This window comes from Gouania willdenowi, chromosome 22 (genome assembly GCF_900634775.1).
Source record: "Gouania willdenowi chromosome 22, fGouWil2.1, whole genome shotgun sequence".
Lineage (NCBI taxonomy): Eukaryota > Metazoa > Chordata > Actinopteri > Blenniiformes > Gobiesocidae > Gouania > Gouania willdenowi.
In genome coordinates, this window is record NC_041065.1 from 30,526,413 (window position 1) to 30,552,236 (window position 25,824).

Genomic DNA, 25,824 nt, shown 5'->3' on the forward strand with positions numbered 1-25,824 from the left:
TGGTACAAAATATGATACGGTCACAGTCTACATTAGCATTGTCAGCTTGTCGGGAGGCAAGGTAACAGCAAACATAGTATTTTAGTTTTCTCCTGCAAATAATTTGAGTTTCTAAACTGAAGAAGTGTGTGTAACTTTATTTGTTTCTGAGCGTTAGAGTGATCAATGAGGATATTTAGATAACAGATACTAAAGGTGGGACAACAGCTTGTGTGTTGACATATGGTGACATTAACTCATTCACTGCCATCCATTCTCAGAACGGCTACTCCCCTCACTGTCGGCCATTTTTAAAGACCCACATAATATTTTGTACTATGACACACTATCTGAAATTTGAAACCAGATTCTGAAAGAAAAAAAATAGTTTTTAGCTAGCTTTGTTCTTCCGTAATCAGCAGGTGAATAGAGGCAAGTTTCACACAAAATGCCAGTTTCTGACAAAAACCTGAGAAAAAAGGCTTTTTCTGAAAAAAACCTGTCGGTGACTTAGAAACTATGTTTTTTTTTTTTGCTATAGGGATACCTCAACATTGGTTTCCTTCTATAAAACTACAAAAACAACACTGAGACCGGGCTTTTGATGGCAATATGATTATTATTTTGTTATCTGGGTCAGAATTGAATGGATTTCTTCCTCTTCTTTGGCCATTCTCCAAGTCTCTCCCCCCTCCGTTCCCACACACGCCATTTCCTCCTCCGCCCGGATATGCAGATTTGACTCGCTTGCCCCGGTTTGCAGATTGTTTTGTCTCACGATCGCAACACACTCAATAGTCCAGTTAGTTTCACACATGCTCTGGTCGAGTGTGAGCTGCTGTGAGCTGGTGGTAGCTGTGTGTGCCTCCCAATCGATGGTGTTAATCACAGCTAATCTCTCATCCAAAGGTGTGCTGCTGCCACCTACATGCCTCCAGTTGGGTCACTACACCACAGTACAAGCCTTATATTCACAGGAAAACGCCATCACACTGTCTCCTAGCAACGCCAGCTAAAAAACACAACTGACGCGTATATACGTCAATGGCAATGAGTGAGTTAAAATGTCACAAGATCTATCATTGATGGTACGAGTGGTATCGCAAGAAAACCAATGGTACTAATAACTGGTATAATCATTTAGTTCGGTGTTTCAGTATTCGGCCTTGGTTTTCTCATTTTTTGTTTTTCGTTTCAGCCAAGGATTTTAATTTCGGTGCATCCCTAATTTTAACTAAAGGTGGGACGATATCTCATGTGACGATATATTGTGACATTAAAACACCTCAAGATCTATCGTCGATGGTACGAGTGGAATCGCGATACATATGCTAATATTGTTGAAAAAAAAAAACATGTCCGTTTCTTGAATCTAAGCTGTCGACTATTCTAGTTTGATGTTTTAAAGAACTTGCTATGCAAAGTTCATGCACAGATAAGAATATTTGTTTAAAGAATGTAATGATGACATGATTTGGTTTTAATTGTAGATTGACATAAATTGTCAGTCTGTTTTTTTTTTGTTCCATTTGCAAAATTTAAATTTTTGCACTTTACATAGGAAAAATATTAGAGGTAAGGGCAGGGCATTAACTTACATTTAAGTTAAAAAAGGTTCTACTTGAAAGTTCAAGTGCCAGTGTAGCTCTAAGATACAAGAGTATCCAGGTCTCATTAAGGAAAGTAGTCATCGAAACACCTTGTTGGTAATTGCTACAAATGTAAAGAAGATCCGGTTCAACTTTAAAGACAATATATCACCTTTTGATGAATATTGGAAGGCAGAATATTTATTCTGAAATCACGAGAAATTACATTGCGGGAAAATTTGACATGTCCGCTTGCCACGCTTGCTGGTTTTACAAGATGCGTGATATAGTCCATTTCATTTTGAGCAAAATACTGTTAAACGAGACCCTCAAGTTGTGCACAAAATCCTCCGGAGCCTTGTGACTCCATAGCGTGAATTTTTTAAAAAGAGATTATAAGGAAAATTTGACATTTTGCTACAATCAGTCAACCACTTTCGAGGGAAAAATAGAATGAAAATGCGTGATATTGTCCCTAAACATACATATGAGTTACTTCTGTCTTGCACTGGGGCCTGACTTTGATCCAAAGAAAACCAAAAGATGTTTGGACAAACTCCAATAGTTAAGATTGTTTTGAAGTTGGCGTTTCTGCGCTGATGCTAGAAATAACCTTCATAAATCAAGTGGAATGACAACATGTTATGTAAGGCTTGGAGTCTAAAAAGTCAGTGGGAAAGAATGAGAACATCACATATGTTTAAAAAATATATAAATAAATAAATCTATTTAAGTGAGCTCCAAATGACAGATTAGTCATCAAATCTCTAATGTGACCTTAAACCAGCATATTTAGGGTCAACCTGAAGCCTGAGAAACATGTTCACAGTGCGTGACAGACAGATGGAAACAATGGAAAATGACAACTTTTTTTTCCATTTCCTGAAGACAGAGATTGTTTGCTAACAGAGATGTTAGTGTGTGGGTCTGCTGACTCATTGTTATGGTTAGAGTGTGTCTGTGTTACTATTGAGTTAGTGGGGGTGGGGGTGGGGGGGTGAAAGCAGGTTTTTCTATTTAGCTTGCATTGTAGCCATTGTTTTGTATTCTTCATGATGATTTTGCAAATCATCGATCATTTAAATTACATTTTTACCTCTGAAATTATCGTAGCGCCTCACAATCATAATTAACCTGTCTCGTTTGGGAAAATGGTAAACATATATTGGCGCTCAATAAAACAAAATGCAACAATTATATATACACACATAAAAATTCCAACACAACTGGGAATATAGATCAATAAATTAGATGGAAAAAACGGTCCTAAATCAAACCTTTAACATCACCAAAGGGTTGAATCGCTCTGCCCTGTGAAACATTAATAACCAGCTCTGACCTTCACTGTGTGTCCTGTGCAATCATCTGCTGATGCTGCGAGATTTTCTAGGTAAAAATAGCCGCGTGACTAAAGCACACGCACAACAATGGGTGCGTTCAAGCTAAGGGTGTAAGAAAAAAACGGTCAGTGATATATCGCAATATTTCATTGCACGATTATTGTATCAACCCAAAAAAAAATGTCCAGATTGATTTTTTAAATCATGTTTTTAACGAAAAAAGAACATTTAATTGCACTAACATATAGATAACACTTAAACCCCCGGCCACTAGGTGTCAGTGAACCACATCAGACCTTGTTAAACTACCTCACTCCTCAATGCATTTTAGCTGGAAGTTAATTGCACTTTATTTTCACTAAGCATATTTGACATTCTAATAGATTTGTTTTTTTTTTTTAAATAATTTAAGAACTTAACAAAATCAGAATCTGTTGTAGAAGCAAAAGTTAAACTTTTCTGAAAAATGTAATTTGACAGTTTGATATACATACCACTTGTTTTTAAAATTGGTACGTGAATTATAGTTAGTCACTATTTACTTGTTTTGGCAAGTTTAAATTTTTTTTTAAGTATTGATATCGCGATATGTCGAGATGCATATAGTATTGTTTAGTAGAGGGATGTATCGTAACGTGAATCGCATCGTATTGTCAGATTCATGACAATGCACATTCCTATTTCAAGCCATAGATGTGAGCTTAGTTAAAAACAAACAGTCTTTTTGAATCCTTAATCCTTAATAATAATAAAGAAAAATACGAACCAGCACTAGGCCTGGGCAATATATGGAGAGTTAAGATATATCAGGTTTTCTATTTTGGCGATATGGAAAATTACAATATCACCTACTGTACATCGATATATTTTTATTTTATAGCTTATTTTGTATTAAAACACTTGTTTTAAGAGTTGCTGCTTTTGTGACTTCTCAGAACAGCATGAAAAGCACCGTTAGATGGATAACTGAGTGTGTCCTAACCAAGATCTTCATGAAAACAAGCCACACTATAGCACTCACTCATACGTGCTGTCTTTTATAGGAGAAAAAGCCAAAAGTGGCACATATTGTGGAGATTTTTTGTTAATAAAGGTCCCTGTGTGGAATTTTTACCAACAAGTTTAACCTACAATTGTTTTTCACTTTATTGAGTTAAAAAATATGGAGATTTATATCGTATATCGCCATTTTGAGAAAACATATTGAGATATGAATTTTTTGTCCATATCGCCCAGCAATAATCAGCACCCATTGCTCAGCACTTTAATCTCAGCACCTGTCCTGTTGGATGTTTGCCTTCACCATGAACATCAGCCCTTCGACCATTTTCCAAAGCCAATCCGATCTTTCCCTGGAGAGGCTTATAAATAGCACAGATTCCAATTCTAAGTTACCCGAAGTGGACGTCTGTTTCTAATCTTCAGATCTGAGTACATTAGTCAAGACAAAAGCCTGTAACAGACGCAGATCTCAGTGAGTAAAAAAAAAACAACAGATGACTGACTGGTAAGCTCGATCAGAGATTAATGTGTTCTTTCAGAAAGTCAGCCTTCTGTCTGCTCTTTGGGAAAACTTTAGAGAACAAGAAGGTTTAGTGAAGCCAGAACTTCATGGCTGTAGATACTGTGATCTCGTGAACATGAATCACTAGGATGTAAGGTTATGATAGTTATGATAATGAGAGAACAGCGGTTCATTTACATACTGTTGTGTTTGCAGTTGATCACAAGGTGAGTCAGTGGTCATCAATTTTGTCTGGGAACAAAAGTCTAAAATGTTTTTCAAGAAATCACATGCATACTCAGACAGAAACTATAGACTATTACTTGATCTTCCTTCAAGCTGCTTGGCATTTTCTATCCATACTCCTGGGCTTTTGAATTGGGCAGCAACGGATCGCTTCTTGGGTAAAAATCTGGGCTTTATCACACCAAAGACATCAATTGTGTTTTTCAGCTGTGGTTGCTAGGAGACAGTTTGACAAAGCTCTCCCGTGAATATCAAGCTTGTACCATGATGCAATGACCAACTGGTGACATGTAGGTGGCAGCAGCCCACCTATGGATGAGTGATAACCCGTGATGGGCAGAGCTCAGAGGAAGAGGAAAAGAGAGCCTGGTCTCAGTCTTGTTTTTGTAGTTTTATAGATGGAAACCAATGTTGAGGTGTCCCTAAAGCAAAAAAAAGTCACTAATAGGTTTTTTTTTCAGAAAAAGACGTTTTTCCTCAGCTTTTTGTCATAAACTACCAATTTGTGTGAAACTTGCCTCTATTCAGCTGCTGATTACGGAAGAAGGAAACCAGAAAGACCAGTGGTTCTCAAACTTTTTTGGCTCAAGTACCCCATTTCTCTCATTTCTGAATTCAACTACCCCCTTTGACTGACTACAACATTTTGCTTAGAAAACTATTTCGAAACAACTATAGAGCATAATGATGGAATGAATGAGTGATAACACATTCTAAAGAATCTCATTTAGTAAATAAGTGGAAAGAAACAATTTAGTCATTTGCGTTTGAATAGATTTATTTCTATAGTTTTTATCATTTACGGTCATCTCACACCTGGGGTGGGACCAAGACTGACACTTTAGTTGGTAGTTTTCCACTATCTCTCTCTCAAGTGCCCCCTGTAGTGCCATTGCGTACCCCTAGGGGCATACGCGGAGTTTGCGGGAGTAGGGGGGCATTGCCCCCCCAGTGATCAAAAGTTTTCATTCAAGTTTTCCCAAATTCATTCCAAAAAATAAAATTCCAATATGATGTACATAATATACACATACAGTACGTTAACTTGTTAAGTTCCAAAAACACAGTGACTAGGAAATTGTAAAAAATGGCGACATAAAATTCAAATGTTCACAAACTAAAACCAAGTTTTAAAGGACCAGCAGCTGATGACATTTGACCCTCCTGCTTCCCGTAGCAGCTCAGAGCTTTGTTTGTTTACAACACGGCGGACACCGTGAGTGATCTGTAGACCCATAAGTCTGTTGTTTATCGTGATGCACAGAGAAAACAAGTGGCTGGAACAGAGAACAAGCAAACCCTGCACTCAGTGCGCACTTGTCTGGATATAAAGCGGTGGATTGAGCGGTTGTTGTTGTGAGAATCTACTTGCCCGTCTCCCCGTGACAAAATCGGCGTCCACCGGCCACGGGAGCACATAGACAATCAGCGAAGGTGGAGTTACGTTGTTAGAAACTTTGAATGCCATAATCTACATTGTTGGACTTTTAAATGCTTTTAATTCAAATGGATCCTTTTATTCTCTCCTGCCTGTTGTTTAACTTAGTGATTTACAACTGACAGCAAGTCTCCATGTTAAAGTGTATCTCCCACATTAAAGCACGTGTATCAAGTGTAAATAATAACACTGCTTAATTTGAGCAACTTTACTCTCTCATTCTTTAAGTTACAGTGGGTGCTGAACATTTCAAGCTGCATTTTGGATTTATTTTGGCAGGTCTATAATACAGCTTTCAAAACTCATGTTACAGAAATGAAAAATAATAATAAAAACAGTTAGATTGGTACATTTGTTTTCATTCCGTATTTGTGAAGCGAAACTCGAGACTCTCTTTCTCTCTCTCTATATATATATATATATATATATTTTTTTTTACCCAGCAAGAATCTCAAACTCAGCCTATGCCTAGGGATACACGTACCCCCATTTGAGAAACACTGCACTGATGGTATGCCCTACACCTATGGTTTGATACTGGAGCAACATACAGGAAGAGTTTCAGATGACACGAAAAGGCTTATCATGCTTTACTTTATTAGAAAGTTGTCAAATGGTATGAAAAGCATCTTGGGCAGAAACTCTTCCCATGTGGTTCCAGTATCAAAGCGTAGGTGTAGGACATCTGCATTGCTGATTCAAATATCTATGTGCCTCTCTTCCCTCCTGTATCTGTCCTACATGCTCATGAGAACCCATCATCATCCCTTCATTACCACATCGTCCACATTCCCATCACCTCATCTTATCGATGCTGATTCATTTACCAGGACAGCGATAACATAAGCTGGGAGGTTACATTACTTAGGGCGATTTTTTTTTTTGTTTTGTTTTTTTTGTGGCTCTTTTTGCATTCAGTCCGCGGCGTGTCGATCAAAGCGCGTTGCGCACGCTGCGTGCGTGTTGGAGAACTGCGGGTCCCATTGATAAAAATCCCCGCCGTGGCACGTCAGCGCGCTGCGACGTGCAAAAAGCGAAACAAAAAAACAACACATAATATAAAAAATAAAAAAAGAAAGAAAAAAAACGCCCAAAGCGATGCTTTACCTGCATTTTGTCTGACGTAAACACCTCCGTGTCCACTTCACAGGCGATGATGGTGACCATCTCTAGTTTCATGTTTATCGATGGCATTCCCGTGGCGTGCGTGAGAAAAGGAGTGCGTAAATGGTGGAGAGAGCGTGCGCGTTGAGGCTGAGGTTGACGGTTAAAGTCCGGTGCACTGCTGAGGTTCTGCTGCCGGTGCCTGGCTCTGCTCTGAGTCTGCTCTGCACTGACACTGATGCTGCAGCAGCCACACACGCACACACTCAGCCCCTCCGCCCCTGGCTCCACATTGACGTCATCACCTCACGTTCGTCTTGTTTTACGCCATACACTACGGAGCCCGACGAGCCACTGCAGAACTCACACTCCGGTTTATTCCGCTTTTACTTTGGATTTATCCTCTTTTAACTGTGTCTGATTTTCTCCCAAACCATTATTTCACATCACTGCTGGCTCCAGTCACTCTTTATCACTCTGCGTTGTCCTGAATTAGTTCATCTACCTCTGATTACAGTCATATTATTACACTTTAGGTCAGAGATGAACAAAAATGTGATTGTCATTTATGTTGTGTGTGTTTCAATTTTGAAAGCAAATAATTTGTGCGCATTTGTTATCTATTTAGTATGGTTTTCACTTATTTAGTGCATTTATCTGTTGTTTGCAATTATTTTGTGTGTTTTTGTTATAATTTTTTTGTGTATTTGGGCTTGTTTGTGTATTGTTGGTATTATTTAGTATTTTTGACTATTTTTGTGGGTTTTGTTTTTGTAAATTTGACTATTATGTGAGTTTTTGTTGTTGTTTTGTGTGTTTTTGGAGTGACTTTTTGTGTTTTTCGTATCATTTTGTAAATTTGACTCTTATTTTGGGTGTTTTTGGAGTCATGTTGTTGTCATTTTGTGTGTTTCGGTCTAATTTTGTTGTCCTAAGTGTATATTTTTGTCATATTTTTGTAGTCATCTTTTGTAATTTTCAGTAATTTTGAGTGTTTGAGTCATTCTGTGCATTTACTTTGGGGGCTGCACACAATTAGACCGAGGGCCGCCAGTTTTCCATGTCTGTTGAAGTTTATCACAACATCCTGCCATGCACAACACTGTGCGTGAAATCAGGATTTTATCCTCCGTGCTATGCAAAATGCATTATAATGAATTCTTGAATCACAGAAGACTCTGGAATTCAAGTACATATAAGACTAAAAGCCTATTTTAAGCAAAGGAGTGATAGGAAACTTATTTTTAAATAGCAAGAATACAACAGAATTTACCTGGGATGAGCACAATTCAAACCACCACTTTCTTTTTGTTCTTTATTGACACACCTTTCTCTTCAGTGAGCAGGAAAGTCCCACACATTGCATTCAACCTCACTTAAAAGTTGAATCATTTTGTACATTCTTCTCTTATTTAGTTTGTTTCTGGAGTCATGTTGTTGTCCTATGTGTTTTTTGTTGTTGTATTACATGTTTTTCTGATATATTTTTGCCATTTTGAGTGTTTTTTGGATCATTTTATGTGTTTTTGTTACTATTTTGTGTGTTTTTGCGGTTGTTTGTTGTTAGCATCAATTATTATTTTTTCTCATTTTGTGTGTTTGTGTTGTGATTTTGGACATTTTTGTTGTTTTTTGTGTGTTTTCATTTTTATTTTGTACATTTTTCTCTAATTTTGAGCGTTCCCGTTGTTGTTTTCGAGTAGTTTTGTTGTCCTATGTGCGATTAATAAACTGACTTTCCATCATTTCAAAAAATTCCTAAGACATTATGTCATTGCATAATATGCAAACACGCCACATCTTTTTTTAACATCACCCATCTCCCCACGCTGCGTTTCATAATGATTACTGCTGGTCCAGCTGAGACAGCGAAATCTACCATAAGCCATTAATATTAAGGCGCTATGCAGCGAGGGCTATTTATGTCTCGGCATGTCAGAAGCTGTCCCACACAGAACAGACAGAGAACACCAGGAATATATGTGTGGATGACACTGACATTCTTCCATCGGACAACCTTAGCACATCGTTCAGACTGGAAAAATCAGTCAGTAAATATATAAAACCATGACGGAAAAGCACCGTAGCTGCTTTGTTTCACCAAATCTAACTATTCAACCTCATATTACCCTTAAATAATGCATTAAAGTATACAAAAATGCATCAATCTCACTGTATTTTTTACTTGCATTATATTTCAAAATCTATAATTAAAGAGGATTCAGTGCATTCAGCTGCAGAGAACAGCTTTCGAGCCATTACTGTGCTCACATTACAGAATGCAATAAAAGTTGAGGTGTTTTTTTTTTTTACTCTCTAGTGATGAGTCGCCGAGGATGATGAAGCACTTTTCTTCCCTCTTGGTCTTGCACTGCTGCTTTGCCCCCTCCTCCTACGTCTTGCTCCCTCTCCTTCGACTCATTCTCAAATCGCTCGTCGTCCTCATTCACAATTCTCTCAGTTACATTTTGCAGCAGCCAGTGCTCACCAGAAGAACACTAAGCTTTGCAAAACAGTGAGAAGGGAAAGTCAATCTGAAATGACAAAAGTGCCTGATTCCTCACCTAATGCTGCAAATGCTTTCATATCTGAAACATTTGGTAACGCTGTACTTAAGGTTTAATACATAAGGCTGTCATTATCTGTCATTAGCATGAATAATGTGTCATGAAGGCATTAAATTATGCCACCTTTGGAGCTATGTTGGCATTTTTTGGGTTAGGTGGAGGGATCTAGTGGGGTTAGGGTAACGAACAACACTTAATGGCAGCCTTCATGACACATTATTCATGCTAATGACAGCGTAATGTCAGCGAAATGTCAGCCTTTATGTATAAAACGTCAAGTAAAGGCTGGGATACACTGTGCGATTTTTTTCAGTCGTTGCACTCAGCTCCAGCTCAAACTGTGCGACTCAGACGCAGATCCCGAATGTGCGCAGCTCACGATTCATGTTCTCACACTGTACGGACCGACACTCTGACCCGATCTGACTGTTCATACTGTTCGTTCATACACGACACGTCGGGGTCTGGTTTCCGGAGATGCAACGTACAAAATAGAAGAAGAAGAACTCTGGAGCGTCGCCATTAAAACAGATGAAGAAGAAAAACCCGAAAGTGGAGAGACACTCGCAAATCTCAGCAAAAAAGAGCTTTAAAAAAGAAAAGACGGTGATGTGATGAACCAGGAGCTGGTTGGACAGACGTGGGCTGTACAGTCCGTCTGTTCTACAGTGTTCGCGCATGCGTAGTGTGAGAGTTTACGGTAAGCCAGTCCGTGGCACTGCTTCAACTGTGAGGTATACCCTCACGAGGAGCTCACGAGGAGCGACTGGATTTCAAACATGTTTGATTTCCTTATGACCTACGATTGCTGATCGGGAGCTGGTCGTGAGGTGTTCATCGCTTCTCGTGACCCCATGTATACTACACGATGCAAGACACACGATTTAGCAGAGACTAACACGATCCCACAAAATAGACGTACAAGTCAAAAATCTGTTCAAAATAAGCCAAAAATTGCACAGTGTATGCTCGCCTTAAAGTTAACAAACCTTTGTCTTCTCACTGTGTTTCCTTTCATAAACACTTCAATTTCTCATTTTGACACTTTGCCTTAAAGCTGATATCTGGAGTTTCTGAGAAATCTATGTTTATGTATGATTCTTTTGAAATGCGAAAAAAAATCCCTAACTAGTCTTTTACTATGGTCTACTGCCGGTGGTCATTCATATACGTCAATGTATATACTGTAAGTCCAGCCTTTGTCCATAGACCTCTGTACAAATGCAAGAAAGCACCGACTTCGCCCAGCCAATGGGCTTCGACTTCCTGGAGCGGGCCACTGTCAATCAAAGTGAATACGTGTGCACCGTCACAACAGAAAACAGGTATCACTGAGTAGCGAAGCGTCATGGAGGAGCGCTCCGAAACTCGTTACCCATTCCACGATTGCCAACGTATAAAGCTTCTACTATAAAAGAACAGAAAAGTCCGGGTACAAAGCTTGTGGATAAACGTCTGCGTGACCACAACAGAATTTATGTCGGAGCTGCTTTTCAAAGGGGGAGGGACTTGCTGCTCTTAAAAGGATTTCGAACGGACCAGGATTTGGCGACATTTCTCATGGACAGTTAAGTAATAAACATGTTTTAATGAAAAGTTATGGCACTCTAACAATAAATGTGTAGTTTTTGTAGTTATGAGACTTTGTTATGTTTTGCAATGCGTGTGCACAAACGTAGAGGCGGAGCTTTTGGTAGATTGGCAGAGGCAGAGGAGGAAAGTAGAGCTGTTGAGGGCGGGACATCGAGACGCTTCTCAGAAACTCCGGAAAGCAGCTTTAAGTGTCGGATTAGGAACTTTGATTTTCCATGATCATGAAAAACAGACGGAAAATGCAGAATTCACGTTATGAAATAGAAAAGGTAATTGTGATTGTAATTGTGGGTTTCTGTTGTTGTTTCGGAGTGATTTTGTTGTCCTGTGTGTTTTTTGTTGTAATTTTTGCAGTCATGTAATGTCTTTTCATTTTGAGTGTTTTTTGAGTCATTTTGTTTTCTTGTTATCATTTTTGGTGCCTTTGGGTTTGTTTGTGTATTGTTAGCCTAATTTAGTTTTTTTTCTCTCAATTAGTGTGTTTTTGTTGTCATTTTGTATATTTTTGCTGCAGTTTGTGTTGTCGGTATAATTTTCTACATTCTTCTCCATTTTTTTTTTGTTGTTGTTTCGGAGTGATTTTGTTGTCCTATGTGTTTTCTGTTGGCGTATATTATATGTTTTTTTTATATACTGTATATATATTTTTGTGTATTTTTGTAGTCATGTGTATTTTCCAGTCATTTTGAGTTTTCTTTGGATTTGTTTGTGTGTTGTTGGCCTAATTACTTATTTTTTCTCTTATTTTGTGTGTTTTTGTTGTTTTTCTGTATATTTTCCGCTGTAGTTTGTGTTATCGATATCATTTTGTACAGTTTTCTCTAATGTTGTGGGGTTTTTTGTTATTTTGGAGTAATTTTGCTATACTATGTGTTTTTTGTTTTCATATTACACCTGGGAATAGTTTTTCATCATACAAAAAAAATCACCATATTTACACTGTAATTATAATCACGTTGCATGTTTTCTTTATAATGATTTCCACTAACAAATACATGGATGGGAGATGATGCGGAGCAAGTACCGTATGTCCCCCCCCCCCCTTTTTCCTTATAATCCATCCAATTATAACCAGCCCCCAAAAATAGCACACAAGCATAAAATTCAAATCCTCATATCAGGTGCATCAAAAAAATGGAGGTGCTGCAGAGTCTCTGCCACACATGATAAGTTTCATGCAGGAGAGGAGAAGTAGCAGCAGCAGAGAGGCGGAACCAATGCTTAAAGGCCGAGACGCTGCGTCTGCGAATCACTGATGAGACAAATTTGTATTCACGAGAGTTGCTCCGCAGAGCAGCACGAGGTGGGGTGGGGGTGGGGGGTGTGGGGGAATCAGGGCAGTAGATCATTATGGTGGGATCATGTGTGCATGATCGTAACACACATGGAAACACAAGCATGCACAGAAAAAAGAAAAACCCACACAATTATAATTCAGAACACCATTCCTCTGACCTACGCACAGGCTCCGTCCCATCCCAGTGATGCCAACCTCTCTCTACAGCAGCCTACCTCACTCGGCCAGTGCCAAAACCAACGCACGGTGCCAGCACGAATGCAGAAGCTCTAATCTAGGCCAAGCTATTTATAACCCAGGCGGCCAAGTACAGACACTGAGAAAGGATGGGAGGATAAAAGAATGTCTACAGGGTGAACACAAGCTGATCTTTACATTAGAGGAGAGGGGAAAGAGGGGTGAACGTATGACGCAAGAATGGGCCGAAAGTCGCACACATAGATTAAAAGTGTTTTTAGAAAAAGACTTTATTCAACAGAATAATTCCATTGAGCTTTAAAAAATTTGCAAAAAACAAACGGAAAAACTATAACCAAAATAAAAGTGAATGTAGTAATTATTATGTGGCTTACGTTTATGTTGGAGCCAAAAACAAAAAGATTTGTGTTTTTCCCGATAGACGTGAATACGTCACGTTCTCCCCCCCGTCCAATCAGAACCCTTCCCAACCCCTCAGACCTAAAGTTAAAATTGAATAAAGGCAAATAAATAAACCTGTTTCCATGTAAACCTCAATTCAGAATGACTATTTCTATGTAAACACAATGCAGAATTGTTTAATTCCGATTTATATAATTCTGAATTTAAAAAAAAACATGTAACCGTGACCACTGAAATAAAACACATGCATGTTTTGGGACAATATTCCACAATTACATGCAACTTTTCCCCCTGGAAAATCGGTTTTTGAATGTCTAGCAAAAGTAGAAAAATGACAAAAAAAAGGTAAAAATTTCGCTCCTAATCTCATACAAAATCTTGCAATAAATAATCCCAAGGCTGTGCTGGATTTTGTGCAAATTAAAATGGAAAAAGCTGTAAATTCATTTATATTTTTACTATACAATAAGTAGCAGTGTAGCCAACTTGCGATGTAATCTTGCATGATTTCAGAGTAAACTTCCCAGCAAACGTAAGTTACCTGAAGCATAAAAATATATAATTAATAACTATTAACTCTATTTAGCATGTTTGGTATCATTTCAGGAAGTTTAATAACAAGTAAGAAATTGGTAAGAAAATGAAATGAAAGCGAAGCAGAAAAGTGTACAATGATGACGCAGAAATGGGTAAATTGTTAATTCTAAAATGAAATTGGGAACATTTTTAAATGGAAAATCAGAGTCCTTAGAACAGTAGTTCCCAACCTTTTTTTTGGATTGTGACCCTGTTTTTATATCATAACTTTTTTTCTCTTTTTCCTTTTCTTTATACTGCATTTTATTTCAACTAGATTTATATTTGAGTGAAAGTGAAAGAACAGAAGTACAGTTGCTTAACATTGTGTGTTGTGTTTTATTTTAAAAAAATATTATTTTTAATTAAATAATAAATATATTTTTATTCAGTAATTAATTGTATTAATTACTAGACATTTAAACCCCATGGTGGGGGTCATGATGACCCTAAGGAGAAAAAACATAGCCTTAAAAAGTCAAAAGCAAAAATACAACAAACACACGTACAACTAGGTAAAACACCAGAATCAGAATCAAAATAATTGTTATTACTAGGGGTGCTAAAAAAAAAAAATGATTCGGCAATATAACGCAAAATGCATCCATATCATTTTTTTTTTACCTTTATTTAACCAGGAAAGTCTTTTCCACTACAGGAGCCATTGTAACTACACAAAGAAGTGCTCTGAAACCTGGACATGTTGACCAGCTTGTGTTTTTTCAATGAAATCTAAAAAGAAAGTAGTAACTTTCTGCATTTATTTGTTGTTCTAGGCATAAATACCTCAGTTAAGTTGCACTACAGTCAAAGTTGGTTTTAAAGCCACAGGCAGATTATATGTTATTATTTTATTTTAAGTTGTTGGCACATGGCATGTTAAAGCCAATGTTTTCAGTGTAAAATATATTTCATACATAATGTTCTTATGAAGGTGTACACATTTACAGATTAGTTGTTTCTTAAGTCATATATATACATATAAAAAATCACAATAATCACCTTATACTTTAATATTGGGATATATCGTATCGTATTGTGACCTATTATGTATCGGGATACAAATCGTATCGCCAGATGTCAGGCAATACGCACCCCTAGTTATTACCAAGTTTAGTTTTTCACAACAAAATGAATTTGTTTTGGTGGTTGGTCTGAAAACAACAACAGTAATAATAATAATAATAATAATAATAATAATAATAATAATAATAATAATAGGGAAGAAAAAGATAGACGAAGAAAAAAGACAGAGGAAGAAATATGAACATCTATACATGTAGTGCAGGAAACATAAATGACAACAAATGAATATATTAAATTGAAGACCACATAGGAAAAGCACAAATGATGGAATGAGTCAGCAGTTGTCTCCAGTGAGTGGAAAAAGGAGGACAGAGAAGGTTGGAGGGTTGCCAGGTGCAGAGGACAGCATGAATGAGTGAAGACGAGCAGAGATTAGCCGTGGACTGGACATGACAATCTGAAGGGTCCTCAACGCAAACGCTTTCATCACATTCTGCAGAACATTGAAGTGAAGCTGCCACAGGACGTGGAGATGAGTTTATAGCAAACCACATTTTAATTAGCGACAGAGTTTGTCCTGGTGAACACAAATGATTGTGTTCACCATGGCGACATGAAACTGTGCAAACATCATTACAGCATTAACACTAGTAGTGGTGGGAACCTCGGGGTAGCTCACGATACGATACGATACGCAATACAAAGCTCGCGATGACAATTATCTCACGATATGACGATACTGCGATTATCGATATATTGGTCAGAAATCAATCTACGATAATCTATGACATAAGAAAAAAAAAGATTAAGTGAAAAAATACATTTTTTATTTTATATCACTGAAAGACAATAAATTGAAAAAGTGTCCTATGAACAGTGACACTATTTTAGTGCAACATTTCTGTAAAATAAGTGTCAACATACCAATGCAAAAGAATAAGTATCTCCAATAGTGCTTTCTGTAAAATCTGAGTTTTTGGAGTAATTTGGTGTATTTTTTGTAGTTTTGTGTAATTTTCTCTCATTTTGTGTGCGTTTGTTGTTGTTTTGTGTTTTTTGGATTCATTCTGTGTATTTTTCTTGTCGTTTTGTGTGTTCATGGAGTAATTGTTTATAATTATAATTAAGTATATGTTTCTGCCATTTAGTGTATTTTCATTGTCATTTTGTTGTTTTCCTTCTTTTTTTTGAGTCATTAAGTGTGTTTTTGTTGTAAATGTGTGTTTTTGAGTCAATTAGTCTATTTCTGCTGTCGCTTAGTGTGTTTTTGGAGTCACTTTGCATATTTCTGCTCTTGTTTTGTATATTTTTCGGTCATTAAGGGTATTTTTGTAGTCGTCTTGTGTGTTTTGTGACAAATTTTGTGCTTTTTTGTTGTCATAGTGTGGTTTTGAAATAATTTTTCAGAATTTTTCTTGTCATTTTATATATTTCTAGGATTTTTTTTGAGAAATTTGGTGTATTTTTGTGTTGTTTCCTGTCATTTTGTGTTTTTTTTGGAGTTATTTTTTGCATTTACACTTAGAGTCGCATTATATTAGACTGGTGGTCACATGTGACCCCTGAGCCGCCAGTTGTCCATGTCTAAAATAAAAATAGAAACAAAAAAGCTTTAGAATAAAGAATAAGTCATTACAGATCTATAAATAAAACACATAGAGAAGTAAAATAAGGTATCTCATAGGGTGAGTCATCACAGTCGATTGTACTTTTCTATAAATGACAAGCGGCAGATATTGACTTCAAGCTGTTCTTTCAAAATGACAACAAATACACACAACAACCACTTAAACTATGAAAACACAAGAAACAACAACACATTACAGAATAGCTTCAAAGACACACAAACTTTCAACTAAATCAGCGATTCTCAACTGGTGGGTTGGGACTAGGAACCCAAAAGTTGGTCGTGGACCTGTACTGGGTGGGTCGCTGATAGCTAGTCAAAAATATAGACATACTTAATATGCCTTTTATTTTTTAAAGACACTTTTCTTTTAACAGGTGTGCAGTGAAATGCATGTTGCACAGGAAAATATATAGATTTGTGTTTTAAAAAAGATTACATATTTGTGTTTTCAACAGCTATTTTTGAAAAACTAAATTTGGTTGGCTGAATTCTCAAAGTGACCCCAAAAACGCACAAATCAACAACATAAATGAAGAAAATGACAGAAAAATACACAAAATTACAACAAGAACACATAATGACTCCAAAAACATACAAAATCGCTACAAACTGACAAAACCACAGATAGAGATCAAAAAAGAAATAATGTTGATAACGTGGCCCTCGGTTCTGATACAATCACATTTTTGTGACCCCTGCTATGATAGAGTCCCTGCTGTAGTGTATCCACTTTAATCCGCTCTTATTTGCATTGATTTTTATCTGATTTAGGATATATCCTTACATCATGGGTTGCTACACAACAAACACAAAATGAAACGGATCCAAAAATGAACTACTTAAAGATGGTTTCCCACAATCAGCTTAACTAAGCTTCCTATTGGCTGTGGGCAGATTTCAGCTCTTTAACGTTACGCTTTCATGATGCAAACTGAAAGCAATCACATGCTAAACGTGTTTTTTTCATGAACTGCATGAATTGCCTTCATGGGCTCTTTTATGCTGGGGTTAAATAGGACATCATGCTCTACTGTTGCACTGTCGCTGCTATTTTTTGAAAGAAATTGTCTTTTTATAGCCCGACTGCATGAGAAAACAATGTGGATTTAAATAGATTCACTGCATACTAGCAGCACATGGGTGCCTGCGTTGTACTGTTTCGTAACCAACTGTTTGTGTGCAGCAGGTGGAGGCGGGGTCACAGCTGTTTGTTATCAAAGCATTTCTACAACAAGGAACAACAGACACTGTTGCTGTTAAGCTCTCGAAATAAAAAGGTATTCAGATGATGAAATGTGGACATTTTATATCATAGCCCTGTAAAACCAACACTTTTAACCGTCTATTTTATGACATCATCGAGGAAAATAAATTCTATCACCTTATAAAGCTGCTACAGTACAGGTTAAATGGCTGTGCTTTGCAGCCCTTAAGGGCAAACATAATATTTTACGAGAGTTAAATTTAGAAAAAAAATAGAGATTATTGAATTAAAGCGAAAACCAACCAATCGCATGAATGTATTTTAGATTACGCTCTAAAACAGAATAAAACAACAAATTTGTGTCAAATTAAATGAGTCATTTATTTCAACTTTATATGTGGACGTCAGTGCTCATATATCATGTTTCCACTCCCCATAGAGTCTATGTAGTAGATTAGTACTTAGTTACGTGTCATCCAGTTCCTCATATGTTATGACATTATTCCTAAGAAGACCAGGAACATTACGGTGGACAGATTTTCCAATTATTTCCTAGATTTACGTACTAGGAAAGGAGAAATGGGACATTGAAATGACGGTCGGCGTAGAATATGGAAGAGTCTTTAAAGCTGAGAAAGGAAAAAAAGAGAGAGAATGTAAGAAAGGGAAAAAAAAGAAATAAAGAGAGAGAAGAAAAGAAAAGGAAAAAAAGAGAACAAAAAAAGCAAGAAAAAGAGGGGGAAAAGGAAAAAAAGAGACAAAAGCACTAAAAAAAAAAAAAAGCTGCAAAACAAAATGTCAAAGGTTGAAATTGCCACAAACAAGTTGTTGACAAATACCCATGTGATTTGGACTTCGGAAAAATTTTGCGCATTGAATTGTGGGATTTGGAGTCTCGTTGAAAAAAGCAAAAATGGCACAAAAGCAGAAAAGTTCCTTTAAAGGGATCCTCCTCTGTTTTTACAAATGTGGCTTAAAACATTTGAAATGTCCTTAGAAGATCTATACCTAACAAATACACTATATTGCACCATATTTGTTTTATGAACTTTTAAAAATGGGACTACTTTACTGTTTTCGAGTCTGTGCGCCGCCATGTTGAAATGACGCCATGCTGCTCAGAGCACCAGTATAAGTGATGGTGTCACCAAGAGCTCAGAGAGAAACAGCAGAGTTGGAACTGTCGCCCCCTGCGGTCACAGAATTTTTTGGCTCACGGATTTTATTTATCAAATTTTGGTAAACAAAAGAGGTTTACGTGGACTTTTTTTTTTTTTACTTTGACTGATTTTTAGAGCAACCCAAAGCAGCACAAGTTGTCATTTTGACTGAAAAAGCTGCTAAATGATCCTGAATGTTTCACCTCATATAGAACTCAATGGACTAAAAGGGGCGATTCGCGTCATCAATGACGTCATTTCAACATGGCAGCGCACAGGGTAAAGTTGTCCCATTTTAAACAGTTAATGAAACAAATATGGTGCAAAATAATGATAAATGTGCCTGTGTGGCATTTTGCATCAGCAAATTTAACCCAGAATTGTCTTTCTGGTAAGACTATTGAGTTCAAAATACTAAGATTTTAATAGTGTACTATTGTCATTTTGAGAAAATATATTGAAATGTGAGTTTTGTCTAAAACGCCTTTGTATGCACGAGTGTGTGCAACAGAACCTCAATGAAGTCATTTGCAGTGAGGTGTCAATATCTCTGACACCTGATCTTCATCAGTCCTAATTACAGTCTTTAATCATCTGCCCATAATTACAACACAGTTCATGTGTGCATAAACCTGAGCAGACTCACTAATTTCACCAAAAAGAAATGAAATTGCTGATTAAAAAAAAACAAACAAACAAAAACAACATATGAATGACACACTTCCAGTATCTTTGTTCCCTTGTTTTACGCTGGTCAGATGAAACAAACAAAAACAATCCTGACTAGTTCTGTGCACTGCATCATCCCTGACCTTCAGCCCAACCAGCCCCACACAGCACTAACATTCACCCCCAAGGATCCACACCCAAAAATAGACTGCAGTCTGTCGCATGCAAGCATATCAGTAGCACATGCACGTAAGCATGTATACATTATATGAGCAGATCAAACACACACTTTGTTGTGTTATTTTAAGTCTGCTGGGATTCAGACGCACACTGAACAAAGGTCCACTTACTCTGTCTAAGAAAACACATGACATGGAAATGATACAAAAATGAACTAAAAGTAAAAACTTCTCCTGTTTGTGCTAAATTAGTTTAGTTGAAAAGAACCGAGTTGAAAAAGAACCAAAATGGTTCAATAATGACGTCAATTTCAACGTAAGCCAACCCAGCTTCACTATGAAGCAGGCATTGGCAACTGGCGGTCCAAGAGCCACGTGCGTCCCTTACTATGTGTGGCAAAAAAAAAAAATTCCAAAAACATACAAAATAACAGGAAAATATGCAAATCAACGGCAAAAATACACCAAAGTAAACTCCAAAAAACATGAAATAACAAAATACACAAAATGACAGACATACAAAAAAATAACAGAAATACCCAAAAGGACAAAAAAAATATACAAAAGTATATTTAAAATACACATAAAAAATAGAAATATACAAAACTACATTTAAAATACACATAAAAAATACAAATATACAAAACAACCTTTTAAATATACAAAATGATAGAAAAATCTACATTTGAATGAAAATTAAATCAAAATAAATAAAAATTAAAAAATGAAATAAAATGACCCCAAAAACACACACACACACACAAAAAAAAACCACAAAATAAATCCAAACACACAAAAAAACAGAACGCACACAGAAATAGAAACAAAAATATACAAAATCACAACAAAAAGAGACAAACCCTTAGTTTTTTTCCCTGTATTAATGCTCAGATTGGTCATGAATATTAATAACGTGGCCCCTCGGTTCAGATGATATCACATTTTTATGGCCCACGCTGTGATAATAGTTGTACTTCTATAAAGTACTTTAAACAAACACAGTGACCAAATAAAAAACAAAAATTAATCACATCATATGCAATATACATAAAAAGTAATAAAGAATAATAATAAATCAATAAATATATAAAAATGTGGGGCATGTTCCAGGTTGATCAATGTAGATAAATGTTTCCATGGTTTTGCCGTGCTGTCTGCAGCTGCTCTGTGCTTGGTTGCTCTGCTTATGAATTGAGGGCAGTTGTGTGACGGTCTGACAGCTGCAGAAGAAGAAGAAGAAGCAGCTCTGAAAGCTGGGCTCGGTGCTGATTAGGACTGATGTGCAACTAGACGTGATGAGGGAACACTCGTAATGGTTTCTTTGACCTTTGCCTCGACGAGCACAGAAACCCCTATACCTTTGTCCTTTCACACACACACACACACACACACACACACACACACACACACACACACACACACACACACACACACACACACACACACACACACACACACACACACACACACACACACACACACACACACACACACACACACACATTTTTAACTCTAACTGTCATGTTGTGTGCAATCATTGTGTGCAGGGAACAATTGGGCTAATCACGCCAAATGTCAGAGCAGAAGCAGCCTGCGGAGGCTGAGGAACACAAGTCTGAGGATATGTAACGCAGGGGTTCTCAACCTTGGAGTCAGGACCTCATTTGGGGTCACTTTTAACCTCTTTTCACCATATTTCATGCTTATTTTTGGCCAATTTAACAACATCAACTATTTGTCAAGCCCATTATTTGCTAGTTTAAACTAATTGTTCTAATATTGACGCTTTCAACCCTTTTTACTACTTTTTCCGTCTGTTTTTGGCCACTGTCATTTGCAACGTTTAACCAATTTCTGTGGTTTCGCCACCTATTCCACCATTTTGGTCACTTTTAACCCATTTTGTTTCCAATTGAAACAAAGATTTACATCTTTAATATGACTATATACTATGGAGCGAATAACAAACTTCCTGGATAACGGCAGACATTATTCAGATCAATAAATAAATAAATAAATAATAAATATATAAATGTGGGTATCACAGATTCATAAAACAATGAACCATCATTTTGCTGACTTTATGGATGGACCCCAGCAATCTCTCCCCTTCATTCCCCATTTTTGGTTGCATTGTTTCTCTCTCTCCGACCCAAATTTTTCATGTTTAAACAAATGCCAAAAGTTCTATAATTAGCACGATGTGCTTATTTGAGAACACGTCATTCAGATGCGCTGACTGACGGGGTGTGTGGGAGTTTATTTCCACCTCAAAGCTGGATTGTAAATTGTAACGAATTGAAGAGGAGGAGAAAAAAAACCAAAGGGAGGGAAAGGAGGCGGACTCTTTTTGCTCGGAGCGATGGCTTTACAAACAGCCATCGTACAAAGCACGAGTGATTCATTTAAAAAGGATTTTCTGGATGTGCCAAATTTAGCCTCCCTGCTTTGCATTTACATACATCCAGGATAAAAAGAGCTGGCCGAGAAAAACGAGAGAGAAAGAGGGAGAATAATGAGATGAAGAAGAGAGGATGCTAATGAGGAAGTGTGCATGGATGGTAGAGAGGAAGAGGATGGTGATGATGGGATGTAGGGCTGGGCGATACGGACCAAAACTCCTATCTTAATATTTTTTTCTCAAAATAGCGATATACGATAAATCTCGATAATTTTATTTCGGATACCAAAAAGACAATTCTGGGTTAAATTTGCTGATGCAAAATGTCACACAGACAAATTTAATAATTAACAGCTGCACAATATGTGCCACTCTTGGCTTTTTGTCCTCTAAGGCAGTGGTTCCCCCTCTTTCTCTTATTTCTGAATCTAACTACCCCCTCTGTCCAACTACAACCTTTTGCTTAGAAACAACTATAAATCATAACTATTTAATGTTTTCTGTCACACATTTCAGTTATAGGTACACAGAAACATCTGTCAGCTTAATTTTGAACATTATACATTTTTTTTCACATGCACACATACTTTTTTCCTCATCCATCAATAATAATTTGTGGCGCAACTGTTTAAAATACACCAAAAAGTAAAGTTCAAAGTCTAAAACGAGCAAAACATCAGAAATAATGGAATAAAAAAGCCTATTTTCAAGGTTCATGTTGTACGAGACACGGGAAAAAGTGTAGACAAGACTGCAGACAAATAAATAAAGTATAACATGAGTTAAGGGGGTACATGGGGCAATAAAGCTTGGGAAACACTGATGTAAAGCACATTGAAAAACCTACTGTTTAATGAATAACCAACAATGGTTGTTTTTTCTTCTGTTCTTTGTTGTTATTTTGCTTGACTTTTGATTTTGATGTAAATGGTTTTCTTTTTCCTGTTTGTTTTCTGCGTCGTTTCAAAGTTTTGCCCTTATTTGGTCTTGATTTTATTCTATTATTAATTATTCATTCTCTTTAGTTAAAGTTAAATGTTATATCTCTAGCCCTCTTCTTCAAGCCCCTTGAGGGTTTTTTGGGTTTTCCCTGGCATGCCTCTAAAGTGTATTGATTTCTGTCAATGTCTGTCCACTGTTGATATCATTATGTTTTGTTGTATTTTAAACTTAGCCAAAAAAAAGAAAATGTAACTCGGCAAGACCTGTATTCGCAAGAGGAATACGTATTTGGCAATTGAAAATTGAAAGAATTGGCAAAAATGACAACCTGTATCTGCATTTGTTGACAAGTTAGTTCTTTTTACTAATTAAATTGAAAATAACTGTTGTTCAATGGTACCAGTCTGAGCACTGGATCTCAATTTGTGGCCAAGTTAGAGGGAATAAAGCTTTTTTTGTTGTTTTGGCTGAGTTTCGTTGTCCTGAGAGCGTTGAGGTCACACTTTGTTCAGTTTTCTGAGGAGTTCTTGACCTTAAATATGACCTTGAACAAAGGCCAAGGTCACACATTGAAAGGAAATGTTCTTCAATGGAACCAGTGGCAATGTTTTTTTTTTTGTTTTTTTTTGGTGACGTCATGAATTTTGACCCCTACCAATCTTTTTACTGGTAGGTCGTACAGCTTTGGTCCAATCAAATAAAATACTCCACTTGAGATGAGTGTTTCATAAATGTAAGTATTGAACTTGTACGCTAAATATTTGTAAAGATATAGAAATTTTTGGTTTTAGACACTTGATGCGACCTTGACCTTGCCCCTATGAGATGATGTGTCATTAGTGCTGCATTAATAGCCTAGGAGGAGTACCACGACAAAGGAGTTACGGAAGAAAAATAATAATAGGAACTCCGATGAGAACAATGTATTTGGCAATTTTCAATTGCCAAATACAATAAGAAGTGTATAAATACAATTACTGACAGTTGTTGATTTATTAATGATTTCCGGAAGTCATCTAAACAGGGGAAGATGATGAAACGGAAACAAAAAGGGAAAGTGTAAAGTGATGTGGTAATGGGTAAACCCTGTGAAAGTGAATTTGGGATACTTTGAAACGGACAATTAGAGGCCGTAGGAAGGGAAGAGACACTGAAATAGAGAGGCAAACTATTTTAATGACTTAGATGTAGCAGGTACCACACAATTAGCTCAGATTGTGTGTGTGTGCGTGTGTGTGTGTGTGTGTTCACTGCTTCTGCTTCTTTAACACACACAAGATGCTGCTTTTGAAGTCTTAGGTGAGCTGACGTATCCAGGAACATGACTCAAGCAATGACGCACCTCGATACAAACACACACGCACACACACACAGACACAACCTGAGTAACTAAAGTATAAATCCACAAAGTGAAGCATCTCACCCTGTGTACGTCCTCCTCAAACACAGCCTCGTGGACGCTACAGGCAAACAGAGCCGTGGGGAGGTCACTCAGGTCCATCATCTCCTCAGCGACGCCATCCTGGTCACTCTCTCCAAACACCATGTCCTCTTCTTCCTCCTCGTCTTCCTCGGGATCACTGCTGTAGGCCTCGGAGCCGTTGCTCCACGCCTTGGAGCTCTCACGCAGCATTTTAAAGTCCTTTTTAGAGGCTGCTGACCGGCAGGTGGAAATCACAGAGAACAGGAACTGCAGAGAATGGAGGTGGAATGTTTAGAAACAGGACGACATTGACACAATTTGAGTAAAAGATGTGTGTAACCAAGTAAAATAACTGTATTCAATACATTTCTCCTCAAAATTCACCTCTTTACTTTCAATTATTCCTCCAAAAACTGCGATCTTCGAAGTCTTTCTTTCGAAAAAGTTTGCGTCATCGGCAAAACAGTCATACTTAAGGTGCCAATTGTTACTGTAATAGACTTAAACATGAAGACTTGATAAAAATGTAAAAAATGGTATTATGTAATGTGATATATTATTATGTAGCTACAGTATTCACTGTATATTTTATTGTATATTTTCTATCATTTGTATTCTGTTGGGGTGATGACATTTGAACATTCTGCCCAGGGACTACTGATGAAAAATAGCCTTCTGGCTAAATCTGGTACATTTTCTATGTGGATATTAATGTACACTGTCCCTGTTAAATAAACTAATAAATAAATACATAAATAAACTGTGTTTCCAAATACTAGCTCTATTTTTTTGGATTTGAACTCAAGTTTATGTGCCCATTTTTATTTATTTTTTTGTTAAAAATCTAATCTTTTAGGCTAGTTTTGCACGGCGGACATGAAGAAATTGCCTGAATGGATGGATGTAGCATGTTAACCGTAAGTTTGATGCATGTGACTTACATTGTTTGAAGGATGTTCCTTTTTTTAAAAATTGAGACTCGTACCATTTGTTATTATCATTGTGTAATTTTTATGATATAAATTGAGAGGGAGCTAAAGTAGTATCGGCTCCAAAAATCGGCTCAAGAAAATTGGCAGTCCGTATCGGTCGTCGGCTAAGGCTGATGGAAAAAAAAAAAATCGATATCGGCTCTAAAAAAATCCCTATCGGTCGATCCCTAATTCAAAGTGTCAATATCGGAACACTTAGTTTAAAGTGGCAAATATTGGCATTAAAAATCAGAAAATGGGGTTAAATTGGCAAAAAAAAGAAATAAGCATTGAATATGATGAAAAGAGATTAAAAGTGACAATAATGGGTCAACATTTGCGACATTAGGTGCGAAAAGTGGTGGAAAGTGCCAAAAATTAGGGAT

General features: G+C 37.0%; 1 protein-coding gene and 1 long non-coding RNA gene across 4 annotated transcripts in view; both read right to left on the reverse strand.

Moving 5' to 3' along the window:
• rcan3 (regulator of calcineurin 3) overlaps positions 1–25,824 on the reverse strand; it is a 48,597-nt gene that overhangs the window by 21,272 nt on the left and 1,501 nt on the right. For 2 of the 3 annotated variants that reach the window (XM_028438864.1, XM_028438865.1), the window contains exon 2: positions 24,468–24,734. In XM_028438864.1, the coding sequence (XP_028294665.1) occupies positions 24,468–24,677 (210 nt within the window). In that variant the 5' untranslated portion in view covers positions 24,678–24,734. Of the gene's footprint in view, positions 1–7,203; positions 7,467–24,467; positions 24,735–25,824 lie in introns of those variants that run through there. The other variant, XM_028438866.1, reaches the window with a different exon arrangement.
• On the reverse strand, positions 231–5,015 carry LOC114456840 (uncharacterized). The gene is made up of 3 exons (XR_003672890.1): positions 4,841–5,015; positions 2,703–2,706; positions 231–243 (listed from the first exon to the last, which is right to left on the reverse strand). It is a non-coding gene; the product is annotated as an uncharacterized LOC114456840 (long non-coding RNA).